The following is an 18,082-nucleotide window of genomic DNA, read 5'->3' as shown; positions in this document are numbered from 1 at the left end:
TTTTTTCCTCTCATTAAAAAACAAAACAAAACAATTTCAGGTTACATCTTGCAGGTGCCCACCAAGGCAGGAGGTGCAGTGAAACCCCGGGCTCAGCAGCCCCTCGTATGGGGCTGGAAGAGGACGACACGGGGCTGGTGACAAGGCACACCCCATCCTGACACCCCTACCCCGGCTGTGAGCCCCCCCAGCCCTCCTTGAAGGCCCCGAGATGCAGCGGAGCCTTCCCCTGCCCCTGGCTCTTGTTGCCCTGAGGCACAACACAGTGGCTCTCAGCGCGTGGCAGAAGAGTTGGCACCACACGGTGAGACCTGGGGTTGGCACAGTTGCCACCATCCGTGGGGCACATTGGGCAGGGTGCAACCCCTGCACTGCATTTTGGGGTGCTGTTGGGATGGGCGTACTTAGGGACAAGGTGGTGGCTTCCCACGTGCGATGCAAGGGTGCCGGAGGACAGCACCTGGAGGTGGGCTGTGGTGGGCAGAATGCTGGGGGTCACAGTGCTGCTCCAGCTCCACAGAAGAAGCAGTGATGTGTCCAAGAGCAAAACGTACCCTGGGTGCAGCCAGCATCACTTCGGCACTGGGTGAGGATGCTCTCCTGCAGGGCACTTTCACGAGCCATGGGAGGGGGCACAGCAGTGCCAGCAGCTGGCTCTAACTGGAAAGCCCCTCCATAGCAGAACCCCACCAGCAGTGACCAACGCAGTCAGCTCTCTGCCACCTGGGCTAAACCTACAGTCACAGCAACCCGAGCGGTCCTCTGCGCTCAAACAATTAAAAAAGTGCAACACAATGGGAAAGGCAGAACCTCTGAGCACTGCTCCCAGCCGTGCCTCACTGGTGCCAGCTGCATCATGCGGCAAAGATGCGGCTCCTGCTCCAAAAACCCCTTCCCCTTTGGCAGGGCCGGGGGTGCGAGTATATATGCGTATATATTTCAGTCTCATGCAGCCCTAGGAATAGTGGAAGAGAAGCAGCAAAGCAGGAGGGCTCTGGGGCTGAGCCTGGGAAGGAGGCACAGCAGCGCTGGCTATCCCATGGCACATATCCACGGAGCCCTCTGCTCCTCGAGTATTTCTTAGCTTATATCCTACAGCAGTACCGTAACACCCCCCCCTATGTACACGGCCATGGCACTGCAGCAGCCCCGGGAGCAGAGTCCAGCCCTGACCCAGGGCTGCAGCACTGGCACCAGCAACTCTTTGCTTAAGGTGAGATTGGGGCCCTCCCGCCCGCCCGTTGCCACTGCATCCCATGAGAGCGGGGTGTCCCCCGTGCCTTCCTCCCTCCCCTGCAAGCTGCTGCCGCTCCTAGAAGCAAACCTGGCTATGGGGCACGAGCTAGGAGCACGGGGTTGTGCCACCTGGGCGGGCATCAGGCTGTTTGGCAGCCACCTGCCCACCACCACTGCAAGCAGCGAGCTGGATCTAGAGAAGAGAGGAAATCGGGGCACTATAGCTTTAGCCTTTGGCTTTTCAAAGCAGCAGGATTAAATAAACTCTGCCTAAAAAGGCGGCTCTGGGAGGCAGCCATGCGCCGGGCGACGAGGCGGCGGCAGTGCCACGGGGCGGCAGCGCTCCCGGCATCAGCTGATGAGCGGCGCCGAGCGGTCGTTCGTCACGGTCGGTTTCAGCTGGACGTTGGCAAAGGGGTTTCTGCAGGGAGAGAGGAGGGCAGAGTTTAGCAGAGGCTCGGGGAGTGCAGGTGTGGGGCGATGGGACGACGACACGGTGAGACCCCCGCCAGCTCTGGCTGCAGGGATGCTCCGATGGCTGCAGGCGGCCCAGCACAGCCCTGAGTGCAAGGTGTCGTCCACGTGGAGCTTCCTCCTACCTTGCTTTTCAGCAGGCCTAGAGCTGAGCTCTTCCAAAGGGAAAAAAATAGGGGTGGGTGCGGGGTGCAGAAGCTGCTCTGGCACCTCCCTCGGGGAGAATCCTGAGGTCAGCCGGTGCTGCAGGGGCGGCTGCGCGGTGCACAAGGCAGAGCTCCCTGCACCCGCTGCCATGGGACGTGCTGGGACAAGAGCAGAGCGCACAGCTCCGTGCCAAGCTACATGGAAGCAGCAAAAATGTCCGAGAGGCAGAAACAGGGAGAGGATGGGCTCCTACTGCATGCCCAGCACCATCCTGCAGCCGCCCACACTCGCAGAGCGTTTTCCCTGGCAGGCGGATTGCTGCACACAGCATCTGCCACCACGTCGACATGCACACGCCCTGCACAGTGCCTTACACCACCTCCTGTGTGCAAACAGCCTGGCTCTGCTGGCAGCCCCCAGCCCTCCCCAGCAGCTGCACAACCCCTCACCTTTGTGCTATGCCACCTGCACCTAGTCGTGGCACCCTCCTGGGGTCCTTTGCCCAGTCCCATGGCTGGAACAGCCCAAGAGCGAACCATGAGCACAGACATGGGGTAATTGGCATTAGGAACAGCCACGCTATCAGCTGTGCTATCAGCTGTCTCCACCCACAGCAGTACCCACAGCATCGGCAGTGGGGCCAGGACAGCAGGTGCTGCCCCTCACGATGCCTCACCTTTGGATGCTTGTTTTTCCTTTTCTCAAAAGATAAATGGCTTTATGCTTAAAAATAGGGTAATTAATTTCCCACCTAATTAATGCAGATGCTTAGATCAGTTTTCCCCTTAGGATGCCAAAATAGATTCTTGAGACTGAAAGAGTAGAAAAGGAGGCTTTGATGAGTCACCGGGGGCTATTATTTAACTGTTTTAGTTCTGGAAAGGAAGAGCTATTGGGACGGGAACCCACAGCTCTGCACCACAGCAGAAACAGCACGGGGCACACAGAGCTCCATCCCAAGATGGGGGGGCAGCTCCAAGGCACAGCCCCAGAGCCAGGTGGGGGTTGGCACCCATGTCTATAAGCAAGAGAAGCTGCTCAAAAAATGTCATTAGTGACCACATGTTGGCTCTGCCCCAGGCACAGCTCTGCAGGGTCCAGGTGCCACTGGTGACCTACAACCAAAGGTTGGTTATGGGGCTCAGAGCAGGGTGGGCAGCAGCAGCAGCAGCGGGCGAGAAGCTGGGACCCCTCTGCAGAAGCTCAGCAGCAGCAGCAGCGTCCGCAGCACAGCAGCGATGTGCAGAGCTGAGCAGCAGGGCTGGGTGTGCAGGGTCCCACCACCGGGATGGGGACAAGCAGTGACCGAGGGCTCACACAGCACGGGTGTAGGAGAGCGGAGGCACCGCCTGCCCAGCGTCAGCGCCCAGCACAGAGAGGGGCACGCGGAGAGACCGTCAACTTACTAACTATGGGCAGGGGGCATCTCAAAACCTGGCCACTTCAACATCGGGGCTGCAAGGGAAAGAGAAGGCAGGTTGGAGGACACCGGCATGCCTTGATGGGAACAAATGGTGGTGGTTAATGAGAAGAACTGGGTGGAGGCAGCTCCGGGTAGAGGAGGCAGAAGGGAAAAATAAAGTAAAAATAAAAGAAAGACGAGGAAAAGTGGGACTGATTGAGTGGTGAGTCCAGCAGCACACCCTGTGAGGAGGAGAAGGAGGCACGTGGCTGCGAGTGGCGCAGACCTGCAAGGAGGAGAGGGCAGGAGAGGAGGGGGGAGGGGGTCTGCTTCCTTCCCAATGCCCCCAGACCAATATGGAGAGCTGAGCAGCAGCCCCCACAGCCTCTCTGGGAGCCAGGCAGTGGGCATGGGGCACCCCACTGGCATGCAGCACTGAAGGGAGCAGAGATGCAGCACAGAGCAGAGAACAGGGTTAAACAGCTTTAACCCCTTAGCAAAGCTGCTTCAACACAAACCGGTCCAAGCTGAGCGCAGGCACTGGGCACTGATGGGATGGGTATGGCCCTTGGCATGGAGGGATGGAGAATGGCAACAACAAAAACAAAAGGGCATGGCAATGCGGGCGGTGATGGCAGCGCACAGCACGGCAGCCGAAAAAGACACCGAGGCCCAGCTCAATGCAATAAATAAAACTTTTATTCAAACAGTAACTCGATACAGGGCACGGTTCTCTCTGGCTTTTGTGGCTTTTTTTTAAGTAAAAAGGTCTCAGCACTTTACAATCTCCATCCAAGTTCTGCTAGGGTGGTCGTCTCCCCTCTACTTTCAGTCATTCACTGTGACATACCCTGGGGGTTAAAAATCTTTAGCAAAATCGTGACATCGTTGCAGGAGGGTCTCATCACTGTCTGCTCATAGTGTATAAAACAAAACCTGGTCCGTGTGGCTGCGCGCTCTGCCAGCCATATCCTAATAAACGGGCACGTGAGAGGTCTTAAAAATCACATCCGAAAAAAGAAAGGAAGCGTGGCCAGCTCTGTGATGCTGGGACGGACCGTGCCCAGCCCCTTGGCCCCCAGCACGAAGGTGAGGTAACGATACCTTGCTACAAAAAATATATATATATATTTATAAAACAACGAGGAGGGACCTGCGGGGCCGCCCTTGAGCCCAGCGGAGCAGCAGCCGCTCCGGTGCCAGGAGCTCAGCCCCATCCACTTCACACTATAGCTGGGTGGAAGTGGATTTGGGGTGCGGGACCCGCGCCGCCCCGCAGCCCAGCGGGTGCTCGGTAACAGTACGTACACCAGGCCATGCATATTGGGTCCATCCTGGGGCATCCTGCCCGCGTCCGCGGCTCGTGTAAAGCCCCAGAGGAGGGATAGTGCATCTCTAACATTCACAAAGTAGTACAAAAAACTGGGTCCCACTAAAAGTGTAAACTGCATCCAGGCTGCTTCAAAGCGAGCACAGACCGATCGGCAGTTTCTGCTCTGAAAAGGCGTCAGAAACAAGGGCACTGTGAACACCGGGGAGGGGTGGAGAAGCACCATGGTTTCCTTGAAGATCACGAGAGAATTTAAAATCCGAAAGTGGAGAAAGAGAAAAAGGAAGGGAGGGAAAAAAAAGAAAAAAAGGAGGAGGAGAGAGAAGCAGAACGCTCTTCTGAGCAGCACAGTGCCGCCGTGAGCCCGGTGTCCTCACACCGTTGATACCAGACTGCTGCTGCCGCTGTGGAACAAAGCAGAGGAGCTGCCCCAGTGCTGCTTCACTCATTGCCCGCGTGTTTATCCCGTGCTCTGACCAGGGACAGGGGTCCCCAGCACCTGGGGATGGGGCTTCTGCAGGGGGAGAAGGGAGCAGGGGAACCCCAAGAGCTCAGCCCAAGAGGTGGCTGCAGAGACATGGGGCTCCTTGGAGAGGCAGTGGCCCCATGGGGTGTGAGGTTGGGTGCAGCTGGGGCTGGCCCCGGGACCTGCTCTCTGTGAGATACACTGGGTCCCATTCTGCTCCAAGATCTCCACGTGGCCAAATCCCAGGCCAGCAGGCACAGCCCCCCTCCCCAGGGACACCGCACCACAGCTTCACCCGGAGCGCACACCGACAATTCGCTTTCATGTTAGGCGATGGGAAGGTGAAGGCTTACCTGCTCACAGACCTCGTCCCATAGTCATCGAGACCCTACAGGAGGAGGAGAGGAAGCACAGTGAGACATGGGCTGCACCCCTTCTGAGGCCACTGAGCGCCACAAGGACTGACCAAAGTGCACTGGCACCAGGGGATGCTTGGGCAAGAACCGATGCATTTGGAGATGGAAGGGAGAGGATGGAGATGGTTTCAACAGGATTCAGACAGCGGGGTAGAGCTGCACCATTCTCTTTGGAACAGGACTTGGTCTGGATAAGGGGAAGCAAGAGCTGAACCTGGCTTGCTCTGCCCAGCCCCAGACTTTTGAGATGCGAGACACTCAGAAAGGGGTCAGAAGTCTGAGGTACATCAGTGAAATGCTCTGTGGAAGGGGTTTGTGCTGCATTAACTCCCACCAGAAACCATGTGGGGCTTGGGACCATTTTCTCCTTCAGCTCTCAGTGGTGGTTCACAGGGCAGCACTGGAACCAGTCAATGTCCCAGGGTCCCCCACAGCTCCCAGCATTCCAGGGACAGCCACTGGTGTCCAGCAGCACCCGTGCCCCTGGAACCACCACAGCCAAGAGAAAACCTTCCCTCTGAGCAGCTCATTTCCGGTGGGAGACTGCCATGGAGTCAGCAAGTGTTGTCCATCGGGGGCTCACAGTGCCGCTTTGTGCCATGGCCCCTCGTGCCTTGCCCATTGCACCCAGGAAAGCCAAGCTGACCTTCTCCCCTTCATTCCCTTCTCTCCCACTGCTTCCCCCTCTTCCCCGTCCCTTTCTCTGTCAGGAGAGATGCTTGGAAGGGGCTGGGACTGGGCCAGGCATGAGGGCAGCCAGACAAAACCAGGCAACTGCAGGTCCCAATGGCAACATTGCGTGCGCTCGGACTTACAGCTGTCGACCTAGCGTAAGGCTTGTAGTGGGCGGGTGGTGGTTGGCAGAGGCCACTGGAATAGTCTTTAATTGCACAACCATAGGGCATAAGGTAGTCCTATAAACAATGAACACACCCCGTTGGAGAGGAGCTCCCGGTCACAGGCACGTGGTTTGCACCACGCTCACACCAAGAGCACACTTCAACATGTTTCTTTCCGCTTTAAAAACACAGATGGGACACTGGTCCAGGAGAGACCAAAGCTCTGAGACTCATTCAAGCATCTCCCATTTTAAAACATCCCCTCGTTCAGCAAAGCCCCATCAGTGATCGTGGTAGCGTGGCTCACCTGGGAGAAGGCGGGCACAGCCACGCTGTACGGCCTCTGCTTGAAGGTGTTGACGTTCTGCGATGGGAAGGCTTGTGAGGACATGCCATAGTCGGGCGGTGGGATGGCAATGTCATCTTTGTCGAGCAGGTTGCCCGTGCTGCTGCTCTTCCCCTGTTGCAGGCTGGGGAGGGGACAGCAGGACTGTCAGCAGTAGCCAGCACCGCACAGCACCAGGAAGAGGGGCAAGATGCATAGAGCCCTCCCCAGAGCATCCCTCCTGCGGCGCCTTCTGTCCCCATCCGTGTCCAACATCTCCATCCCCACCACCCCAAACGAGGCACTGGAAGCAGCTGAGCTCCACAATGCCCCAGGGGGCATGGAGCTGCAGCACAGGTGTCACCAGCACCAAATGCTGTTCCCCGCCGCACCAAAGGACATTCTTTGGTATCCCAACCAAAGAGGACGTTCGTTGGCATTTGTGCACACTGTCCCACAGGGACTTCACAAAGAGTTCCTACCAAATCCATTCTGTTCCACACCTGGAGTTATCCCCAGAGCCACGTCTCTTGTCTAGGGGAAAACAGAGTCATCCCATCCCAAGGCAGCAACTCTACTCTTGGGGGAAACACAGAGTCCCCACCCTGCAAGGCCCCAAGATGTGCCAACACTTGGTGCTCCTACCTCGCATGGACCCGCTCACTGCCATCGTTGTCAAGGACACGTGTATAGGAGAAAGGAAACCAGCCCCTCCTGCAAGACAAAGGCAAGGCATCAGATGATGAGTACTGATGAAGAAGGCTGAACCGAGCTCCCTGAAGCCAGCCCCAAGGGCAGCAGCACTCACAGTTTTGTTTTCTCGCTCTCTCCGTAGTGCCACCCATCCCTGGCCTCCGGCACCAGCAGCGTGATGAGGTCTCCCTCCTTGAAGCTCAGGAGGGTGCTGTTATCCCCAGCAGCATGAGAGAAAATGGCCTGCACCCTCGTCCTGCCGTTCCTCTCGAGCCCTGCAGCCATGGAGCTGGAGCGTGGCAGTGTCTTGTTCTCAGCTGGCAGGAGATAATGACAACAAGGGCTCAGTCCTTCATCTCTTCAGAACCCAGAACTCCAGCTCCTTTATTTTGCCCCAGTAAAGCCCTTGTGTCTGGTTCACCCCCCTGATGCCTCTGCACAGCAGCCATTCACCCCCCTGGCACTATGCACATCACCCATCACCCTGCAGCCTCTGGCACCTCTGTGCCCACCTTCACCTCTGGCACCCAAGTGTCCTACACTGTCTTGGAGTCTCATGTGTTGATTCTTTCCCAAATATGCCCTCTTCTTCTGCCACACTGGAGGGTTTTGCCCCAGTCCCACTGCATGAGGCAGCAGCACCCTCGTCCTTCAGCACTGTGCAGACACATGGAAGCCCAGGCAGAATGCAGCCCCTGTTCTTGGCACCACCCAACAGCCACAAAGGAGCAGCCAACGCTGTGCATCCTCCTTCCTATTCCTCAACATTTTCCTCCTGGAAATCCTATCTGTGGGCTCAGAAATTGGCTCTACTCATTCCCTAACACCATCTCTGGCAGCGTGGATGGCACCACTCTGCCACCGGGCACCAGGAAACCTCACCTGAGGCGTAGCTGTTTTTCGGGGTCACGTTTTTGCGAACGGGAAGCGTGTTCGAGTAAGAGTCGCTCAGCTGCTTCTGAGGCTGGGGAGGAGATAAAGATTTGGGCTGTGCTGGCTTCACCTCAGACCAGTGGTTGTAATCGTCACTGTCTGGGCCCGAGACTCCATTCACCGCCGGCATGGCCTCCTGCATGCGCTATGGAGAGAGGAGGGGAGGGAGGGGAAGATGGGGACGGCTCCATTAGGGCACCTAGCGAGCTCTGGGGATGGGCACGCAGCGCCTGCGGGGTTCAGCTTCCTCCTGACACGCTGCTGCGAGCTGCCTTACACCCACCAAACCCCTCCTGAGCTCTACTGCTCAGTTGTCACCCCTGGCATTGGGCAGGAGATCCTTTACTATGGGTACTTCTACCATGCAAGGTTGCTCCATGCACCTTTGCAACACAGCTTGGCCTCTGGCATTGGGCAGGAGACCCTTTTCTGAGAGCAGTTCCATCACACCAGGTTGCTCTGTGCACTTCTGCAGGGTGCCTCAGCCCCCAGCACTGGCCAGGACACCCATATTTAAGAGCAATTCCACCATGCAAGATTGCTCCGTGCACTTCTGCAGGGTGCATCAGCCTCCAGCACTAGGCAAGAGATCCTTCCCTAAGAGCACTTCCATCATGCAAGGTTCCTCCATGCATTTTTATTGGGTGCCTTGGTCCCACCTTGCCAATGCCAGCCCCACAGCCAGGTGAGTGCAACCCCTAGCTGCCCACCACCCCACCCAAGCCCCCCAGAGCCACATGTGACAAAGGCAACTTGCTGAGGACAACGGTGACGCTGGCCTGGGCTCATCCCTCCAGCTTTGCTCAGAAGGGCAGGACAACTTCCACCACCAAGATACTTACTCCGACGAAAGGTGCCAGCTCCGGGGGAACAGGGAGAGGTTTGGCACCAGGAATGGGGTCAGAGATGATGAGGTTGGACTTGGATGTAGACAGAGGGCTAGGCATGATGGTGCCATTGCTGCTGGCAGCCATCTGCTGCATCAGCTGGATGGCACGGTCCGGGATCTTGTTGGGATCAGAGCATGACTGCTGCCACAGCGGGAGCTTCTGTGTCAGCATCTCCTTCCCCTGCAAGGAGGGAATGCAGCATGAGGGCACAGGGATGGACAGCACCCAACCCTGCAGGAGCTTCGGAAAGAAAGGACCATATGTGGGCACAGCACACTGGATGGGCTCCTTTACATATGGCAAGAGCAAAGGAAGACCTGGGGGACCCACTGCTTCCAGGCTCTGCTAGCAGCAAAGCCAGGAAGAGTGACAAAAGAGGGAAGGGAAAGGGAACATCTCTCACAGCCCCACTCCTGGTGCATGGCTCATGCAGGCTGCAGGGATGCACAACTCTCCTCCTCCCCCATCCAATAAAATCACCATTAAACTGCAGGTCAGGATTCCCAGCGACACTCCAATGTCACAAGCCGCAGTGACCGCAGCGGGGGCACGTTAATGTGACAGATGCCTGTGACACCTTCACTGCACACAGAGACAGGAGGGTCACACTCGTGCTGTGCACTGTGACACAGGCTCAGGGATGAGCTTCTGTTTGGGGCTGCTTGACCCTAGCAGCCTCCACCACCCACAGCCAGCATGCTGCTCCTGGCTGCAGCAAGGGGACAGAGCTGACCTCAGCCAGCTAATGCAGCCATGGCAACTAAGAGCATCCCATCACACAGCCCCACGGGAGCAGATGTCCCAATCCCACCCCTCCAGGTCACTCCTCAGCCAAACACAGTGTTCAGCCCCACATACAGCACACTTGGAGCAGAGCTGAGGTGCAGGGGATGGCACTGCTCTCCTGCAGGAGCTCTCATGGGAGCACAACCCAATGCACACACCAAAAAAAAAAAAAACCTCCCACACCCTGCACAGATGCCCCAAAGGTTTCCTATTGCCCACCTACCACTGGCCACTGTGCCCATGCACCGTGTTTGCAGCCCATGCACAGCACTCAGTGCTGACATTGCGCCACAGCTCAGCCCCTCTCTCTGCAAACTGCAGCAAGAGCAGGAGCAGCACCGTGCCATGGCCACAGCTGCACTGCAGGTGCCACCACCCATCTTGGGCGGGGGGATTTTTCCCCTTTGAAGCAAGCATATGTTGGTGACTGATTCAGCCCCAGAGCGCAGCACGAGGATGGCGCTGACTAAGCCCAATTCTTCCCGTTGCTCCCCGGTGCCAAGCGCGGCGGTGACAGATGGGTGCCACGAGTGCTGGGGGGTGGCAGGGAACACGCAGGAGGGGAGCACGAGGCTGCTGGGAGCTGTGTGCACGCAGCCTGCCTATGGGCTCTGCTCCAGCCCTGTGCAGCCCAGGGGATGACCCCAGCCCTGTAATCAGGCTTGGAAGTGGACAGTGGGCTGGAGCAGATGCTATTAGGTTTGATTCCTTCCTTTGCTACGCACAAGGGGAGATGTGGGTGGGAAGGGGCCCTCTAGCAGCTCTGCAGGAACTCTGATCAGAGCAAGAACATCACCTGCTTTGCATTTCTTCTCCATTTATGAACCAGGAGGAGCCGATGAATGAACATCTGGAGGAGCTCCCAAACCACAATGACCAGGCATATGGTGAACATAATGCATGCAGGTGAATACAGCCCTACGCACCCACCACTACCTCCCACCCTGTGCAAGTGAAACTGCATCAGGAGAAGGCAGACAGCAACAGCACACCCATTAGGTGACCGTACCCCAAAACCCTTCTGGCCAAGAGCTGCCCATGGCAGCTTCCAGCATGCCTTCCTGCAGCACCACTGCATTGCTGCCCTTCCAACACCTGCAGCTCCCAACTGCAGGGCTCTGCACATTCTGCACACTTGCACCATCTCAGCCTGCTCCCCGTTGCTGCAAGCTCCCCAGGCACATAGCAGCCCCTTCTCACCTTGGCATGGTAGGTGATCGCACTCTTGGCCACAGCACACTGCTTCTCCACCAGAAAACAGAACCGCCGCCTCTCCTCGGTCAGAGCTGTCTTATAGCCATCAGAGACGTAATTCTCCAGCTCACCTTGCTTGTTGCTGATGGCCTCGATGTACTGGAGGAGAAGGAGGAGCAGAGAGGTGACCGTGATACCCGGTGTGCCCCACAAGCACCCACACCTGTTAGCAGGGGAGATGCTTGTGGGTGGGAGTAGCAGCAGAGCCAGCTCGGGGGATGCCCACAGGGGCTCCTCAGCACAGGACACATACACATGTGCCTGCACGTCCCCTCCAACCCACCCGTATTCATCAGAACCCCACGCAGAGCTGCTGACTCAGCGCGCGGGCTGAGCCGTACTGTGCAGCCGCCCTCTCACCAAACGGGCACTGGAGGCTGTCTGGGCCCTCCCCCACCCCAATGCTGGCAGCAGCCCCCGCTCATCTCCTCTCCTGCACCCCCGGGACAGCAATGCACACAGAAGATGTGGGGCTGGGGCAGTGCTGCTGGGTGCCACAGCCCAGAATAGCGTGCATGAGGTGCACATCCCATGAGTGTCCGCACAGCATCCCCCCCTGGCACTGAGCTTTCTGCTGCAAGCAGCCATTCCTCGATGCCGGCCCCAGCAGAGCCCCTGCCAGCACCGGGCAGGGATGCTGCAGACACAGCAGAAGGAGGCTCTGTTGCTGGCACAGCTCCTGCTCCACCTACATGGCTTCTGCCAGCTTGACTGCTTGGCTGTGCCCGCACACACTCTGCCAGCAGGAGCGGGGCACGTTTGGTGTGGAGCAGAAAACAGCACATGGAGCAGACCCATGCAGTGCAAGCATGGCACAGAGCTTCAGAACAGCACAGCGACCGCATCCATCAGAGCACATGAGATGTTTCCATCTCCTAAACCAGCCCCTTCCTCCTCTCCTGCCCTCGCTCTGTCCCCAGCTCCTCTGCAAGGAGCAGCCAGCACCAAACCCCACGAGGAGCATTGCACACCCCCAGCGTCAGGACCCATCCTGCACCGAGTGGGGACACATTGCTGCCATTGCCTCCTACCAGGACAGCAGCACCAGAAAGCTATAAGCAGCCTGGGCACTGCTGAACCTGCTCCAGGAGCCTCCCTCCCTGAGACAGGAACTGAACTGGAAATTCAGGGCCCAAAGCAGCTTTGCTGCTTTCTTCATGTTTATTGGTTATTTTTAGTGTGCTACAGTATTTATTAGCAGACACACAAAATGGAGCAAACCTCAACAAAGCAACAAGATTAAGTGATGTCCCAGACATCAAAGAGGGCTCGGGGCAGAACTGGAGTCCCCGCCGCCCCACCCCAACAAGGGGGGCCCTGCAGGAGGAGGCTGGCACCTGGTTGCTGTAGGGCAGCCCCACAGCACCAACAGGGCTGAAGGATGGATAAATATCCCACCTGTAGCCACAAGCATCACTCCTAGGATAAATTTCTTTCTCCCAGAAAATCAGAAAGTCTAGTACCATGGGTGTTTGTGCATCCCCCAAGTGAAGCTGCAGGGAGAGCTGGACTGGGGATGTGGACACAGCCTGGGGGTGGCACAGGCAGAGCAGGAACAGCAGCTCCAGTGTGGGCAGAGGTGTGCTGAGCACTATGCCCTCCACCCCCACCAGTGCCAGCCTGGGGTGCAGAGCCCAGAGGGGTGCACATGGCAGCAGGGATGCTCCAGCCCGGGGATGCAGCAGCAGGCACAGAGCTTGGCACCTTCAGCTCAGCAGTTTAATATATGGGATTGGGAAGGAACGCAGGAGGGCCATGCAGTGTGCTGCCAGCCAGGCAGGTAAGCTTCTCCCAGCACTGGGAGACTTCCAGTTTTAATGACTACAACATGCAAAGTCTTATTTACATCCCCGATTCCAATCTTGCTTTGCAGCTATACTTTTAATTACTTTGCTAACGAAGGGCTTGCCTTAACAGCTGCGACCAGTTAGAACACGTCCATTTGCAAGCAGTCTGTGCACTAAATTTAGTGCTCTCGCTGCTTTGTGCACTGCGTGGAGATAAGCACAGCATGCCTTGGGTTTGTTCTGAGCAGTGCTTTGTACAGGGGATTACCCCACAAAATGGTGAGCACTGCCTCACCCACCGGCCAGCTCTCATTTGGGATTCACTCCAATGACAGCGCTGTGTCCCACTGGGGGTGACACCTGTGCTGCACAACCCACGGGCACCACTGGGTGCCACCACCCTATGGACAGAGCTTCAAATTCTCATTTTAAGCATCATCTAAACAAAAATCTCATCTCACAGGGCAAAGCCCCCCGCTCCACAGGGGCACCCAACCAGGCAGTGCTGGCAGTATGGAGCCCTGTGCAGGCGCCTCTGGCAGCTCCAAGATGCTTTTCTGGGTTTCTAGGTTGGAGAAACCTCAGATAACCCACCATCCCCCGCTCCTGAGCGCATCACCTCGCTGTCACCGGAGCCGCTGACCCAATTAGCACAGCGGCACATGGTGGGGCTGGAGCCCATCCCAGGGTGCTCACAGGTGGCAGCCCCAAGGGGAGCAGCACTGCAGGGTGGGGTGGGGACACAGCTGCTGCTTGGGGGCACCAGGAGCCCCGTGGTGGCACAGCTCAGGGATGCACAGCAGGGCACGGCACCATTCAGCATAGCTGGGGATGCTCCATTCAGAAAGCCTCTGTGAATCACTCCAGAGCAGCCAGCTAGCACAGGTGGAGCAGCGGTATCATTATTGAACTTCACCCAAGTCCTTAATAACAACACAGGTGCACTGAAAAAAGAAATTAGTTCAAACCGTTCTACCCAAGAACACAAGAACTAGTTAAGGATGTAAGCCAAGGGCAATGCTAATCACCACGGCACTGAGCTCTGCTGCAGAAATCACCGTGACAGATCCTTATCAGCAATGGGTTGCATCTGCCAGCACAGCAAAATGGGCTGAGAGGAGGATCTGTGCAGACAAGAGGGGAGCAAACACAAGGGGCACTCTGCATGTCACCAGAAGGCCACCAAAGGCACAGCCACAAACTTGAGCCAGATGCAGAGCAGGGAGGGGACTGTGGCCCTGTGCAGCTCCCAAAACAGAGCTCCTGTCTGGGATGAGGTGAGATGGAACTGGCAGCACTCAGCAGTGGGAGATGGGGGTGAGGAAGCTGGCGTGCGGGGTGATGGGGTGGGAGGCACTGCATGGAAGGAGTGACCGCTGTGAGGAGAGGGGATCTATTTCAGGAACCACAAGGGAGAATAATTAGAAAGTAATGGGATAAAATAAGATAAAAGTTAGGCTGATTAACCAAGAAAGAGCTTCTAAGCTGTCAAATAGTCTCAAGGAAGAGCAGCTCCAAGCCTACAGCACAGCACAGGGTCAGAGGTGAGACCAGCAGCCCCCTGGCTCGCAGCGAAATGCCCTCTCATCTCCAGAAGCTGCTCCTTGCATGGAGGTTACACTCCTTGCTTTGGGTTTTATGCTGAATTTTCTACTTTAGCAGGTTTTGAGAACGAGCCTTGCCAAGGGGTGCACCCTGCATCCAACTTTAGAGGAGCCGGTGCCTGAGCCACGTCCCAAAGCCCCCACATCTCCTCCACAGAGCCCTGCAAGAAACAGCCCCCCCAGCAAGCAGACATCTGGTGTATCTCATCCCCATCTCCACCCCATTGTGGTCACCCCAGGTGAGCTGTGCCCAGCAGGTCCTGCCACCAGAGCCCAACAGCTCCCCATCACTGAAACAAGCTGCCTTCCTCCCTTACACCGCCATCTCACATCTGCTCTGCAGGGCAGTGCTTCACCCTATTCCTGTATGCTTTATGTAACACCACGTACACAGCTCCTTGCAGGAACACACTCCTGCAGCACAGAGCTTCCTGCAGCCAGCCCTCAGCCATCCAAATGTCCTCTCAACCTGGGGACATCTCAGGGCAGCCACGTTGGGATCCATGTTGGGATCTGGTGCCGAGATGTGCGTTACATGGGCTGAGTCCTGCCTTCCATAAGGGCCACGAGGCATCTCAGCCAGAGAAAGAGAGACTTGAGGCTTCATTTCTTCATCGAAATCAATCCACTTGGTTGAGCTTATTTGCAGCAGCTGCTGTGGGAGTTACAGGAACAGCCCCAGGAAGCAGCACTCAGGCAGCAGGGATGGATGTGACAGCCCAGCATGGAGCACAGCCCCAGCCCATGGCTGTGACACTGCATTTGGACACAGCCCCACCAGGGCTCAAAGCACAAGGAAACCGGGGGTAAGGCATCTGCAGCCCCGCAGCTTTTACATAATTCCTCCCCGTTTGACTTTCACATCAGCCCTCGTAACCCGGTTGTGCGCATTCCCCATCAGCCCGTGCTTCTTGACCCATCGCTAAAATTACTTCTCCCGGTGGGAACAGAAAATGAGGTTTCAATTACCAAAGTTTCTAAAAAACCCCCGGGTTATTTGGCACAGCAGTGTTTAATGCTTACACCGCTCCCACGGGAGCACACGGGGACAGCAGCAGGGACTGTCCCTGCACTGACCACGGCCACCTCCAACTCAGCCTCACAGGGAAGCCCCACTGCTCACAGCACCAATGGATGGACAGCTTGAGCCCACACTGCTGCTGCCTCATTCGGTCGAGATCTGAAACCCTAAAACCTCAGCAACCACAGAACAGAGAAGGCAGCTTGTGGCAGCACCGCAGCCCAAACTTCCCTTCCCCTGTGCAACAGCTCTGGACTAATTCATCAGAAATTCAAACACTGGCATTATTGCCACCTTCAGCAGCACAGCCCTTATTAACCGCTGCACCTCCGCTGACAAACCCTGCAGTAGCCAAACCATGCTCTGAGCTGCTGTAAGCAATGAGTCTGTCTTTATGGAAAGCCACACTGTGCTCTCATTTTGCAAAGCCCCTCCTCGCCCACCAGACCCCACAACTGCACGGCATCCAAGCTCTCACTGTGCACTGCTGTGCATGCAGCAGCTCCGAGCAACCCCCAGCTCTGCAACCCCAAAAGGACAGGTGTGCAACACCCACCCTTTTTTCTACCTTATACATGGGGAAACCTGCACTGAAGAGACACGGGGAAGACAAGCCAGGCTGTCCCAGCAGGCTTGGACCAATCCCATGCTGTGGTATGAACTGTGGTCACCTTGTGAACATGGAGGAGGCAGATAGGAGCAATTTGCTTCCCACAGCATTAAGCACAGAGATGATGACAGAGCATCAGATTCCTGGCTGCTGAGTGCTACAGTAACTTAAGTGGATGAGTCTTCAAAGAAAGAGTATGATTTTATTGCTTTATTGAATGGGATGAGTTATGTCGGCACTGGGATGTACCTGCCAACAGCAGCTTTCCCATGACAGAACCAAACCATCACCCTCACTGCCCAGAGAAAGGTTTTACAGAGCAAGAACCCCCAATGAGACACGAGCAGCTCCTCCAGCATCAAGGGAGGACTCTGATCTGAGACTGGGGAACAAAGCCAGCAGTTGAGCAGTTCCATTGCTCTTTAAGCTTAAAAGCCATCATAAGGCTTTTTTTGCCGAGATAAGCACTTCCTAAATACTTACTGCTGAAAGATTAGAGGAATGAAAGCCTGATCCTGTTTTCCTCTTTGCCCACAGATGATGCCCTATCAGAACTATCCCTATCGGTGCTGCTTTGTGGTGGGAGCACCAAACCATCACTGCTCCTCCTGGCTGCAGTGGGTTCCTTCCTTTCTCCAGTGCGTGGTAGGAATCCCAGCAACACAGCAGCCCTGGGGACCCCGCAGGAGTTCAGGAGGCCCCAGCAGCACTGCCCATCCCTACCCAGCAGCTCTTGTAGGTGAGGGGACCCCTCTCCAGGTGCTGATGCCATGCATTTCCTCCCACAGAGCCGCCTTGCTGCTCAACAGGTCTGCTCTCAGCAGAGATCAGGAGCAACAGATTGCAGAGACACCAACACTCCAAAGTGGTTTCAGCTGCTCAGCTTTCAGGGAAGTGCCAGCCTGCACGCGGGACACCTCAGTCACACTGCAGCAACACCTCCTGAAGATGCTCCAATTAACCGTGCACAAGCAGCTCGGTACAGACACAGGAGCTGGGAGGCTGCAAATGAAATGAGCTCAGCTCAGAGCACTTCAGCTCAGCACAGGGGCTGCGCTCAGCCTAGATGGCTGCTGAAATGGTTTTTTCTCCTTCTGTGATTATCCTGATTCATGCTACCGAGGGAACAACCAATCTCCCAGATTTTAGTGCAATTAACAGCGTCACTTTCCCAGCTATCTGCTAGTTATTTACTGCATTCCTGTGCACAGCCCCAGCGGTGCTTAGATTCGCTTTGGCAGGGCTGTGCTATCAGCCCATCAGCTACCAGTTGCAACAAAATCTGGTCCCCAACATGACATCTATTCTCTTAGACACAGCAGCACGCAATTTCCAGCTTTGGGGTTAAACTTCCTCTTTTCCCCAGCGAGGACAACGCTGTGCTGCAGCACTTGCAGCCAGAGCAGCTCTGCAGAGAGATGCACCAACCTCTTGTTAAAGCCTGCCATGCTGAGACAGCTCCAAGACTAACCCAAATCAAATCCCTCAGACAGATTTGTGCCAGGGGTGCATCACAACACTGCACCGCAGCCCCTCACCATGCCATGGGATGCATCCACGGATGCTCAGCAGCCCCGCTCTCCAGCCTGCCAGCAGCCAAAGCTGTGCAAAGGGCTCTGAGCCCCCAGCCCTGAGCAGCACAGGCACGGCCCCATCAGCACAGAGCAGCCCACGCCGCAGTCACGCAGCCATGATTCACTTGCCAGCCTCCTCCCGCACGCGCTCGCCACCGGGCGGGCTGGGGGAAGGGCCGCCCGTCAGAAGGCACTGAAAATATTTAAGCAAAACACCATCCAGAGGGAGATGGATCTGGCACAACAGAAACTAATGATCTTTTTGGGTTCATTCATTAAGGAGGAGGGGGAAAAA

At 56.5% G+C, this 18,082-nt stretch overlaps 1 protein-coding gene across 1 annotated transcript; it reads right to left on the bottom strand.

The window, feature by feature from the left end:
• On the bottom strand, positions 1-12,657 carry BAIAP2 (BAR/IMD domain containing adaptor protein 2). The gene is made up of 10 exons (XM_019621605.1): positions 12,590-12,657; positions 11,138-11,501; positions 9,104-9,331; positions 8,211-8,406; positions 7,444-7,645; positions 7,281-7,349; positions 6,618-6,780; positions 6,287-6,385; positions 5,409-5,443; positions 1-1,657 (listed from the first exon to the last, which is right to left on the bottom strand). The coding sequence occupies exons 1-10, from the start codon at positions 12,655-12,657 to the stop codon at positions 1,588-1,590; spliced, it is 1,494 nt and encodes a 497-aa protein (XP_019477150.1). The 3' UTR covers positions 1-1,587.
• Positions 12,658-18,082: the final 5,425 nt, after the last annotated feature.

Source organism: Meleagris gallopavo, chromosome 20 (genome assembly GCF_000146605.3).
Source record: "Meleagris gallopavo isolate NT-WF06-2002-E0010 breed Aviagen turkey brand Nicholas breeding stock chromosome 20, Turkey_5.1, whole genome shotgun sequence".
In the NCBI taxonomy this organism is placed as follows: domain Eukaryota; kingdom Metazoa; phylum Chordata; class Aves; order Galliformes; family Phasianidae; genus Meleagris; species Meleagris gallopavo.
This window is presented reverse-complemented; position numbering and strand designations above follow the sequence as displayed.